General features: G+C 32.1%; 1 protein-coding gene across 1 annotated transcript in view; it reads left to right on the top strand.

Annotated features, from left to right (window-relative positions):
* Positions 1-12,658, top strand: part of LOC114326408 (outer dynein arm-docking complex subunit 4-like) — a 135,405-nt gene extending 122,747 nt beyond the window's left edge. Inside the window, exon 8 of the mRNA XM_050649871.1 lies at positions 12,532-12,658. Coding sequence (XP_050505828.1) covers positions 12,532-12,593 — 62 coding nt within the window. The 3' untranslated portion in view covers positions 12,594-12,658. The remainder of the gene's footprint in view (positions 1-12,531) is intronic.
* The last annotated feature ends 1,270 nt before the right edge of the window (positions 12,659-13,928 follow it).

Here is a 13,928-nt window from a genome sequence, read left to right as displayed (position 1 = left end):
GCCATAATTTATAGCAACACAAGCGGTTTTTGTTGGATCTATTTTATTACATCTCACTTTGTAAAAAAATACTACAAATATACTGAAGAAAAGTAATGACAGTAATAATAATTGTGTACGGGACCTATTAGAAACTATTCAAACTTTACGTTTCTATATTTGTGTCTCCGATTGTACCTATATTTTAAAGTTAACCCGCGCGTACAGGCTATCTTTTTCCTTCCGAGTGCGTTCTCACTTCATTGTTCGCGCAGGAAGTTAGAATTTCAGACTTTCAGCTATTCTTGGTGAACTGTACTTATAATCTGAAAACGTCACACAAAACTTATTCCTTATTTCGCTTAAGTAAACACTTTGGTATACTTCACGGGTGTTAACAGCTTACACAAAAATGAACATAGCAATTAGCAAATTGTAGCACTACATGTAGTCCGTTCTTTAACGGTAAAATATTGCAAAACCTCTAAATTTTAAAGAACCGCTTGGATTGACATGAACTTTGGCAAACACATAGCTAACAAGTCAAAGAAAAAAAGTGATATTGTGCCGATATGTGCTTTTGCCCTGGGGGTGGTGTTCACCCCCTCTTGGGTGTGAAAAAATATTCGTCCAAAGAAAGTCAGGAAATCGATAAACTGGCTAATTTTAAGTAACTTTTGTTCTATAGAGTTTTTCACTAAGTCAATACGTTTCGAGTTATTTGGCAGTGAATATGTTCACTTTTTCAACAAAATAACCACGCTTCTAGACGGTTTTTCGCAAATAACTCAAATAGTAAGTATTTTGTGGAAAAAACATTCGTAGCAAAAATATAGCCTGTAAAAAAATTAAAAAAATGGTGTATATATCACGTCTCTACGCCTAGTAGAAGCAGAGTTATAGCTAATGAAAAATAGGTTCATATTCGTCAAATTCCAAATGGAATATTTTAACGTGAAATAACCAAAAATTAAGCACATTTCGGGGAAAACTTATTACATCTTTTTTAAATTGTTTAAAAAATTCATTTTTGTTTTATAAAAAAAAATTCTAGCATCAAAATTAAACAAGTTACGCTCAAAATAAAGTTAGTCCCTTTTGGTTTTGGTAAAAAAATCGAGAAAATCACCCCCTCATTAGTATCTTAAATAAACTTAATCGTTACGACTTCACAAGTTTCTTGACTCATGTATATATTGTTTATATGATCTGTAAGTTTCATCGGTTCGAAGTCCTTATTATTGAAAGGGCTGTAGTTAAAAGGGGTTGAACGAGTCATTGATCACGAATGTATGCAAATTTAGAAACACCAAATCTCAATCAATTTTTGTCTAACAGAAAAACAAATAAATACATGATATTCAGAAAAGCAAATCTGACTTTTTTTTGTTTTTCGAGATTTTTGGTATCTCTAACAATTTTTAAGTTATTTTGAAAAAAAGCGTATTTTTCAAAATTTAAATTTTTAAAAATTTTACTTTGAAACCCAGTTTTTTCAAAAATAAGCACTTTAAATCGATGAAACTTACAGATCATATAAACACAACATACGTAAAATAATTTGTGGAGCGGTAACGATTAATTTCATTTAAGTTGCTAATTAGGGGGTGGTTTTCCCGATTTTTTTTTTGCAAAAACAAAAGGGACCAACTTTATTTTGAGCGTAACTTGCTTAAATTTAAAGCTAGAAACTTTTTGTAAAAACAGAAATAAAGATTTTTTTAAACACTTTAAAAAAGTTATATTGAGTTTTTCCCAAAAAGTGCTTAATTTTTTGGATATTTTACGTCGAAATATTCTATTTGAAATTTGGTGAATATGAATCTATATTTCATTGGCTATAACTCTGGTTATGCGAGATCCAGAGACCTAACGCGTACACTATTTTTTTTTACTTTTTTATAGGCTATATTTTTGCTAATAACGTTTTTTTCGACAAAATACTTACTTTTTGAGTTATTTGCGAAAAACCGTCTAAAAATGTGGTTATATTGTTGAAAAATGAACATATTCACTCGCAAATAACTCGAAAAGTGTTGACTTGGCGAAAAAGTTCTATAGAACAAAAGTTACTTAAAATTAGTCAGTTTACCCATTTCCGGACTTATTTGGACATATATTTTTTCACCCCAAGAGGGAGTGAACGTCACCCCCAGGGCAAAAGCACACATCGGCACAATATCACTTTTTTTCTTTGACATGTAAGCTATACGTATGCCAAATTTCATGTCAATCCAAGCGGTTCTTTAAAATTTAGAGCAAAACCGTGAAAGAATGAACTAATGTGATATCTCCTAGAACACATTCAGTATAATGATTATAAAGGGCCAATCGGTGGAGACCTAAAAGTGATAGCGCTTCTTCTTAGACTGCAGCTTGATCACACACTGGTGTTTCCTATGGTGTGAGTGGGACAGCCGTAGACGAGATTGTCACTGCTCACACAAAGAATGGTTAATAAGTCTAGCACTAACTCCTGGCCTACAAAGTGTTACCAACTAACCATTGGTTGACCTTCAAAAAGTACTTCTTTCGCTGCTACATACAAAATTGTGCTTAATGAAAAAGGTTATTAAAGCACTAGATAATAACGGTCGAGGGTTGTTGTATATAAAAAATGAATTTCCAAAAGTTAGTGAGGAAAAAATTAAAGAGGGTTTATGTGTGGGACCACAAATACGAGAAGAAATGAGAGATTTCGAGTTTGACAACTTGCTTAATGAAGTTGAAGTAAAATCATGAAAAGCCTTTAGAAGAGTTGCGTCTAATTTTTTGACAATAACCAAGGTTCTGGATGCTCATCTGAATTTCTATCCAAAAAATTTAGATGCTGTAATTTAGGAATAGGTTGAACGGTTCCTCCAAGACGTTACAGCCATGGAAAAGCGTTACCAGGATAAATTGAGTGCAAGTCTTCTTGCAGATTACTCCTGGATATTAATTCTTGATACTCCAGAGCATAAATGTCGCCGTAGAATATCCGCTATAATACTTTAAGACAAGCGCATCACTAAGATCAGAATAGCCATGATGATTGCCAACATTCGTCGCGGAGATGGCACGTAAAGAAGAAGATCACAAAGGACATACTAAAACTGAAATATTTCCTTTGAATTTACAATTATTCGTGGCAACTAAAGGGTGGGTAATAAAAAAATTCAAAGTTTGTTTTTTTTCATTGCAATAATATTTATTAATATTCATATCAGTAATATGAATATGATGATGTCGGTAAACAACGTAATGGAAAATACTATTAATATTAGACATTGGACAAAGAACCACAACTGGCATGGTTTGAAGTATGATGAAATGAATGTTTAATAATATTAGATATAAGCAAAAAATTGGTCGCTCTTTTCAAAGGAAATACGATTAACCAAGACGTTGATAATTTCAAAATAACATAGTTCTTTGAAATAAAGAACGTCCGACGATATTTGTTTGTGATTTATTATAAATATTTATATTTTATATCTGCTAAGCTGCCTAAAAATAATTAGTGGTATTAATTTCAAAAATACACTCATTAAGTACAATTTGTTTTATCAATCAGGAAACTAACAACAGTAGGGAACAATTTTAAAAATAATAATGATATTAAGCCAAGTAAATTACTAACATTCAGGCCAAAGACAAGCCTCATTATAGGCATCGTACTGTATGTAAGGGGACAAACCTGCAAAATGAACAGAAAGGAGATCCAAGCTGTTCAAAATATAGACTACGGACAAAGATTATTTTTCAGAGACAATCACCATATTAGTACTGTACCAGATCGACATTGGACATTAGACATTGGACAAAGAACCACAACTAGCATGGTTTGAAGTATGATGAAATGAATGTTTAATAATATTAGATATAAGCAAAAAATTGGTCGCTCTTTTCAAAGGAAATACGATTAACCAAGACGTTGATAATTTCAAAATAACATAGTTCTTTGAAATAAAGAACGTCTGACGATATTTTTTTGTGATTTATTATAAATATTTATATTTTATATCTGCTAAGCTGACTAAAAATAATTAGTGGTATTAATTTCAAAAATACACTCATTAAGTACAATTTGTTTTATCAATCAGGAAACTAACAAAAGTAGGGAACAATTTTAAAAATAATAATAATATTAAGCCAAGTAAATTACTAACATTCAGGCCAAAGACAAGCCTCATTAAAGGCATCGTACTGTATGTAAGGGGACAAACCTGCAAAATGAACAGAAAGGAGACCCAAGCTGTTCAAAATATAGACTACGGACAAAGATTATTTTTCAGAGACAATCACCATATTAGTACTGGATTATTTTTCAGAGACAATCACCATATTAGTACTGTACCAGATCGACGACAAAACGAGAACAAAATTCGCCAAACTATTGGACTGCGAGAGATTACGCCTTCCATTGATGAAAACATCGAAGACCCAAACTGCAACTGCTTGACAATGGCTAAGAAGAAATAGCAGAAACTTTGCACTGCTCGACTAACTCCCTCAGCCGATCCTCATCTCAAACTTCCTTAAAAATCATAAACAAAACAAAACCATGGCATAGGTAACTCAAAAAAATAATAAAAAGGTGAAAAAACATTAACAAAACTTTTAATAAACCGGGATAAAAGGTAGCCAGGGAGGTAGTGTCAAATTTGACCGGAGCATTTTAGCATGGCTGTTTTTTTATTTAATTAGATATTCCATATCTTATTAAGGCCATCGGTACATAATTAGCAAATATTTTACGGGTATCCCTACTTTTTCTGTCTTTACACGGCAAATTACGTGTAGTAAAATTCACACTGGTATGGATATGTAAACATTACTAGAATGCCATTCTACTTGAAAATGTCATCATTAATTTAAAGAGATGGCTTTTGAATGTTCTTGAATAACTGTTATTTTTATAATTGGAAATTATTAATTCAGTTAGTAAATGTGATAATTTTTTCATTAACTATGTATTCAGTGATTGTAATAATTCATATGTACAACAAAAACTAATACTCAATTAAAAAAATAGGAAAAGTGTTTAAGTGATTTTTTAATAATATATTGTTACTCTGGAACGCTTACAATTTTGAACATCTTTAACAACACAATACTTGGATTGCAGAATATATTATCCTGATGTATTCTCTGCTTGGATCTTCCACAAATAATACACTAAATAACTTTTTATTAAGTTCACGTCTTAAATCAATTATTTATCAAATACACTGTATATCAATAGATATTATTTAATCAACAACTCAAAATATTCCCGATGCCATGTCAAATATTTAAAATTGTCACTGATTGTCACTGTATGCTGACAATATTCTATTCAACTGATTGCGTTGTACGACAAAGATAGATTTGGAAATATTACCACGGACATTGTGTTCATTTTTTTCGAATCCTGAAAAAACCAATAAATATTTTTGAAAAATTTAAACGCAGAATGAAAGACTATATTATTAACGAGGGTCGAAGGTCCCTTAGAATAAATTAAAGTTTATTTGGAATGAGATATTTTAAATTAAATATCACACTAAATTTTCTGTTAGATTTTCACCCCTGTAACTTATTAAAATAAACATTATAGAAGTTCTCTAGGACTTTCGGCCCTCGCCAATAACGTAATCTTTCATTCTGCGTTTAAATTTTTCAAAAATACTTATTAGTTTTCTCAGGATTCGAAAAAAATTAATCCCCATTTAAATAGCATTGCAGCCGAAAATACGTACCCATCCAAACAGGGAAATAAAATAAAAAAAGGCCACGAAAATTAATAATAAATATAATTTTATAAAAAAGAATTTTTTATAATACTACGTTTTTATTATTCATAGGACACATTATAAAAGAGTATTATAAAAACAATTATTTTTCAAATCAAAATAATTTTAAAAACAAAAAGGGGTTCCGATGCCGGGAATCGCACTCGAGCCTCCGGCGAAAAACCGTGTGAAAGCCAGGTATCCTATCCACTAGACCATTGTTTCTCAATCTTTTTGAGTTTGCGACCCCTTTGCAGGTTGAAATTTCTGGCGACCCCCTGGTGTCACAGAAAGCCAAAGAAGTAATTTAATTAAAAACTACATACGTTAGGTAATAATATTTTTCTACGAGCGTGCAAAAATATCTACTTTCGCGCACGCATTTTAGTTTAGAAAGTTTCACTTTTCCGCACGCGTGTTATTTTCCGCACGCGTGTTACTTTTCCGCACGCGGTTTTTACTTTTCCGCACGCGTGTTAATTTAGATATGTTAATATAGTCTTAAAGTAATTATAATACATGCAATAAACTAATATTTAGATAATTGATGGATTCGACCGTTACTTGATGGAAGTTCATTTTATCTAACAATAAAACACTGAAAACGTTTGTTTTCTATACTTCCACAAAATTTATTATAACTAAGTGACTACAGCTGTTTCGGCGGAGTGCCTTTCTCAAGTGATATAGTTTACAATGTGTTTGCCTTTTTAAGTCTTCAACTGAAGAGGTTGAGGAGTGGGGAGCTGTTTGTCTCGAGAACACAAAAGGGCATTCAACAATAGAAAAACAGACACTTCTACATACGCACTTCACCTTCTAGATCATAATCATTCTTTCAATGAAGAGTTTCAAATTCTACATATTCAAAATAAAGGCCTTAAGCTATCTTTTTTAGAATCTATGGAAATTAATAAACTGAAAAATACAGATATAATTCTGAATGACCAACTCGAGACAAACAGCTCCCCACTCCTCAACCTCTTCAGTTGAAGACTTAAAAAGGCAAACACATTGTAAACTATATCACTTGAGAAAGGCACTCCGCCGAAACAGCTGTAGTCACTTAGTTATAATAAATTTTGTGGAAGTATAGAAAACAAACGTTTTCAGTGTTTTATTGTTAGATAATATTTAGATATTATATACTAATTTATTTCAAATATATATCTTATTGTGTTCCTGTTTTAATGAAATTAACGCGACAATTCGATGAAATAAAATTATTTTGACATAATATTCGAAAGTCAAATCGGTAGACAATAACAGTCGTTTTGAATCATCGTCATGGAAACGAAAATCGTCGTCATGCTAACTAATTTTATTGAAAGTTTGGTTTTGACAACCTTGTCAAAGAATTAATTTGTGTATGTATTTTCATATTAATTAAATTAATTGATTAAGATTTGGTAATTTTTTAAAGACTTAGAAAAAATGTTGTTCCTAACTCTTGCAGAAAGTCTCTTTTCCGCACTCGACTGCTTGCCGAACTCCCGCTTCGTGTCGTTCGGCAAACTGCAGTCGCGTGCGGAAAAGAATGACTTTCTGCACTTGTTAGGAAAATAACTATTTTCTTCAAACGTCAAATAATGATGACATTACTTATCTAACTTGATCCTGTCAAAGTTTTATGTCTCCGCCGGCAGCAGTTTTTTTTTCCCATTTCTTTACGGCGGAGGGAAAAATGTTGTCATGGCAACAATATGAAACATGTCACAAAGCAACAATACAAATGTCATTAACAACAATTAAACATCATTTTTATTTATAGTAATATTAAAAGTACAATTAGTTAATGAGACATTTTCAAAATTGAAACCGTGCAAAAATGTTCCCGACTCTTGATACGCATTGGTAATTTTTGATGATACTGATGGTCGAGCACAACTTTCAGCAATCATTCCCGATGTTGGCGAATCATGAGGGTTTAAAATTTATTGAGCATTATCGTTCTTATTTCTTGTTGACTCCTCTATATATCCTTCGGCAACCGTGCTTGATTTCCAGCCCCCATGTCGTTTGAGGCATTCTAGATTTTGCTACGTTTGAAGAAAAAATAGTATACTTTATTCGGCAAAGAAGCGACTTTTCTTTACTTGCCCTCTATTACGCGCCTCACTTCGTTCGGCGCGTAATATCGGGCGCGTCAAGAAAAGTCATGCTTCTCCGCCTCATAAAGTAATATACTATTTCCTATTTTGGTACATTTATCTTTTATTCACGCGGGCCAAAAATTAAAGAACAGCCAACGTTTTGCTTTTCAGTTTGAGGAATCTACAGGTGTTTCCGACTGTGCACAGTTTGCAGTATTTGTGAGCTTTGAAGCAGATGACAATATTATGGAAGAAATCTTATTTTGCAAAGCACCTCCTGCAAACACTACTGGCCAGTGGTTGTACGATATGTTTTTAGAAAGCACTTGCAACTACAATATTGATTGGAAAAAATATATCGCTATCTGTAGCGATGGCGTTAAAGCTATGAGCAAAAATAGCTGACTCATTGCAAAATAAAATTGATAATGCCAAAAAAAAATCCTGAACATACTCTTTTCTTCATAGACAGGCTCTAACGTAGTACCTTCTGATATAAATAACGTCCTTAAGGAGGTAATAAAAATTGTAAATTCTATCAAAGGTAAAGCTTTGAAAACCCGTCTATTCAGAATCGTTTGTGAAGATATGGACTCGCTTCATCAAAATCTCCTTTATCACACAGCGGTCAGTTGGCTATCCAAAAGAAAGGTGTTGACAAGAGTGCTGGAACTGAGAGCTGAATAATTGTTTTTCTGACCCTATTGGCTCTTGAAATTAGCATTTTGGCAGATCTTTTTCGCCACCTTAACAATTTGAACAAGAACGTTCAAGGAAGAGAAGATAATATTTTAACAGCTAAAGATAAATTAAAAGCTTTTCACGCAAAACTTCGTTTATGGTCAACCTCTCTGCAAAACAAAATGTTTGAATCTTGTCCATGTGTTAAGAAGATTGATAAAGATAATGCAACAGATCAAAGTTTTGCAGTATCGGCTCACATTCCTTGCATTACACAGAGCTTGCATAATTTACAAGAGCAACTTTTGACATACTTTCTAGAGTTGCACTCTGAAGCTGACAATAGGCGTAGATGGATTTTAAACCCTTTGTTGGACACATCAATAGATCTGACTGATGCCAACAAAAAAATGAAAGAATGTTTTCTAGATTTAGCTGCTGACAGCATGCCTAAAATGGAATTTTATTCGTGTCAACGTATTTTGGATAAAAATAAACACCAATATCTAGAGTTGACAAGGGAATCTCTTAAATTATTAGTGCAATTCGCGACTTAATACTTGTGTGAACCCACATTTTCATCAATGGTAGACATTAAAACTAAAAAGAGAAATAGACTGCAATTAGAAAATGATTTGATTAGTAAGCTTTCAAAAACAGTACTAAAATTTGATAAATATTGAAAAACAAACCAGCACATCCTTCCTACTAAAATTGTGTTGTAAGAAACTCAACTTTTTCTTTCAGTCGACGACCCCCCGAGTAAAGCTTCGCGACCCCCCTGGGGGTCCCGAGCCACAGATTGAGAAACACTGCACTAGACCATACATGGGTGTGACGCAGGGGGATAAATATTTGACATATAAGTTCTAGGGTTTTTTCCATCTACTTTCATAATTATTTTTTCTTGCCTAAAAGCCCCCGAGTCGCGCCATCTGACAGACATTTTCTTTGTCAAACGAGTACTAATTACCAAAATAAATTCATAACATCCGTGCTGACACTACCTCCCAAATTAAGGGGATCATTTTCCCATTTGAGTTTGCTCACCCAAAAACCTGGCAGACTTACGGAAACACTCGATGCTCGGACACACAAAACACATTAAGATGGCAAGAAAATGAAGACCACTGGACTAAACCGGCTCAAGCTGTCCTGAACTTCATGCGATGAAGACAACATGATATTAGGCCAGTAAATAGCATATCAGCGTGCTATGCAGGGGGTTAAGGAATAGTGTGCGGATGACATTGGGGCTAGGACGAATCGTCCTTGATGTATTTGGACCAATCCTCCTCACCACAATGAATTTTCCAACGTTCCTATGAGTATGCAAAACTTATTCAGGTCGAGGATTACCTACTATTTGTATGTATGTATAGACCAGGGCGGATCTGTTTTGAAGGGGTTGTGAGAGGTGACATTCGGTTTTTTGCACATAAAGTTAGGTGACAACTTCAATAATTATAATTGACTTATGCTCCTTCTCAAATATGCCCGGAACTTTATTAAAAAAAATGAAATATTTAAAAATTTCGAAAAATATCGATTTTTTTCTACTTTCATTGCTTAAAACTGTAAAATGATTTATTTTGGAACAAAATCGTAAGGAAAGAAAATAAAGATAATTGAAATTTGTATAATAAACGACTGGTTTAAAATATCTTAAATTATTACCCTTTATGGAAAATAGCAATAAATGGAAAATAAGGGGACAAAAAAGACTGTTCTTATTCAATATTTTTCAACTACTTCGGTTGCACTTAGAACCTTCATAATTCGCTTAAAAATTCTTACAACACACTTAAACCGTACACCAAATTTCATTAAAATCGACCTACAGTCGGAAAAATGAAAGAATACCCATGAACAATCACATCAATCACATATTTTGTATTTGCTGTTCTTTTTTCCATAAATAACAAACGAGAGAGATAGATTATTAATAATCTGAATAATATGTGATTGATGTGATCGTTCATGGGTATTCTTTCATTTTTCCAACTGTAATAGATTTTGTATAATAATTTTGCAATCTAATTTTTTTTTAAATTTCAAATTTTTTAAAAACTTTCTGAACAAAAAGTAGCCCATTTAGAAGTTTGCTAATTTTTTTACATATAAAGAAGTTTTCTCCCTATCTAATACACTTTACAGAATTAAAATCGGATTATTTAAGAGGCCTCAGCACTGTTTTAAAATTATAAACAATGTTTTTGGAATAAATTCATTTTCTTGAGAATGGGCGACTCTGGAGATAAATCCCGAAACAGATCGATTTTTATTTTTAAATTATAATTTTTTGGCATCAATATCATACTAGTGACGTCATTCATCTGCGTGTGATGACGTAATATAAATATTGTAATTAATTTAATTCAAAAAAAGTTGAATTCAAACCCTATATAAATAATTATAGGTCTGGATCCCGCGTATGAAAAAAAAGTTGATTAATAGCAAGCTGAAAATTTGATAATAGCTTAAGGGTGTCTAGTCGGACAAAATTTGATATATGGGAACATTGGAACAGGGGAAGTTTTAATTGTGGAACAGGTTAAAAATTTGAAACAGTCAGACCACGAAAACGGCACATGTATTTTGTCCGGCGGAATAGACTTAAACTCTCCAAACAGAGATTAAAGTCTCATGCAAAAATCAGACTGCTATCTATCACCAAATGGGCGTTTTAATGAGTAGAACATGTAGAATATGTCAAATGACAGGAATTATGACAGGTGATAAATAGCAGTCTGATTTTTGCATGAGAGTTTAATCTCTGTTTGGAGACATTAAGTCTATTCTGTCGGACAAAATAAATGTGCCGTTTTCGTGGTCTGACCGTTCCAAATTTTTAACCTGTTCCACAATTAAAACTGCCCCTGTTCCAGTGTTGCCATATATCACAGTTTATCCGACTAGACACCCTTAAGCTATTAACCAATTTTCAGCTTGCTATTAATCAATTTTTTTTCATACGCCGGATCCAGACCTATTATGTTAATGTTTATATTAGTGAATACAAAATTGAATAGCCTTTCGATTGAGCTATCACACGGCACTTATTCTCATTTAAAAAAATCATCGATTACGTCATCACGCCCAGACGGATGACGTCACTAGTATGATATATATATATATATATATATATATATATATATATATATATATATATATATATATATATATATATATATATATATATATATATATATATATATATATATATATACCAAAAATTTAGAATTTAAAAATAAAAAGCGACCTGTTTCGGGATTTATCTCCAGAGACGCCTATTCTCGAGAAAATGAATTTATGCCAACTCAAACGTCCTCACTGTATTTGTTTATAAGCCAAAAAATTGTTTATAATTTTAAAACAGTGCTGAGGCCGCTTAAATAATCCGATTTTAATTCTGTAAAGTGTATTAGATAGGTAGAGAACCTTTTTATATGTAAAAAAAATTAGCAAACTTCTAAATTGTATACTTTTTCTTCATAAAAGTTTTAAAAATTTGAACTTTTTACAAAAATTTAGATTGCAAAATTATTCCGTGCAACCAAAGTGGTTGAAAAACTTTGAATAAAAACAGGCTTATTTTGCCCTCTTATTTTTTATTTATTGCAATTTTGCAGAAAGGGTAATAATTTATAATAATTTAAGACAGTTTTAACCAGTCGTTTATCATACAAAATTCAATTATCTTTATTTTATTTCCCTACCACTTATTATTGTTGAAGTTGTCACTTAACTTTATCTGCACAAATCCGAATTCCACCTCGCACATCCAAAAATAGACGTTTTTTCACAGATCCGCCCTGGTCTAGTATGTGTGTATGTGCTACTTGGGTTATTCTTTCGTATTTGCGCCAATGCTTTTTGACCTTAATATTCTTTATATCTCCTGTACTAATTTTAATTTATTTTTGATATTGCTGTTCTTTATATAGAATTTTAAATTAGATTGATAATTTTTCTAATATCCCAATTATATAAAATATCTTATTTATTCAATTTCTTTTTAGATGCCCTTAAGCTGAAGAAAACAATAAGTGTAAGTGAATACTTGGAAATGAACCCACTTTGAATTATAAATTTTAATCATAAAAATCATTGTAGATTAATTTGTAAAATAAATTATTGGCCAAGAAATGTTTTTATATATATTTTCAGGTTATTACAATTAATTTTCAACTGTCATACTTCGTTTGAAAACATACCGCTTTTAGGACAGAACTCATAATCCCCAGCGTAATTTTAGGCATCCCATTTTAGGCACCATAAGAGTGTATAATTTAAATAGTAGAACCAAAAAGAAAACGTATGAGTACTGTGCCGTTTGACATGCATCGGTAGTGGAAAATCAAACTTTCCACTTATGGACGGGACAAATAAACTAAATGGGGCCACCGTTAAGTCAGGCAAAATGCCCTCACTACCAGAATTCAATTTTTTTACATTTTATGTGATTAAAAGGTAAGATTCAGCGCAATTTTAACCCTCCACCCTCTTCCCCCTCTTCACCATCAAAAGCGTCATGTCTCCTTTTTATTTTCTTAGGTGGGATGTAAACAATTTTAAAATTTCAAAAAATGCACACGTATAGTTGAACTTTTACAAAACAGGTATGTAAAATTTTTTATATACTGATTTTTCTTATGTTTCTTTCAGGACTACCTATACTTGAATACTTCCATTTAACTCTATGTACATTTTCCCATGTGTGGTTTTATGTTTGAGATATATAAAGTTTTCTATTTTTTATATAAGACTGATGTTCACTTATTCTAACATTTAATGGCCTTAACGTTTCGCCTACATAAAAATGTTAACATTCACAAGGTTCTTATAAATACAATTCCTTGTTTTTTTGTTCATTTTTAGGTTTATTTTTAGATAAAAGTGATCTTATTGTGTTTGTTGTTTTGAATGTTGTTTAAATGTTGAATTTACTTTCAATCATATTAAGTTTTTCCGATTATCCTTTTATGTATGGTATTATTATTTTCCTCGTATTACTTCTTGTGAATGTTATAGACTCCCCTACTAAATTATTATGGTCCTATCGGTCCCTACTTGAAAATTTCTTATTTCCAAACGACAAGGATAATATTTTTTTAATAAAACAGATGTCAAAAGAAAACCAATTGTGAAATAACAAAGATATCGATTTAGATGAATCAATACTAAACATTCAACTACATACTTGCTAGCATGCTTCGTGCCGATCTACGAAGCACGGACTGGCCCACCGACGCACAGTGGTTCCAAATGCTGAAAACGTGGCCATGAGGCGAAAAAAAAGTCCCTATTTAGGGATTTTCATGTTTACAGTTTTCTCATACTATCGTAGAAACGTAATATGCAGGTATAAGAATCAGAGTTCAATCAGAGTATTCTGCTTCATAGCTCAGGAACAAGT

The sequence above is a fragment of the Diabrotica virgifera genome, chromosome 4, assembly GCF_917563875.1.
Source record: "Diabrotica virgifera virgifera chromosome 4, PGI_DIABVI_V3a".
NCBI lineage: Eukaryota > Metazoa > Arthropoda > Insecta > Coleoptera > Chrysomelidae > Diabrotica > Diabrotica virgifera.
This window is presented reverse-complemented; position numbering and strand designations above follow the sequence as displayed.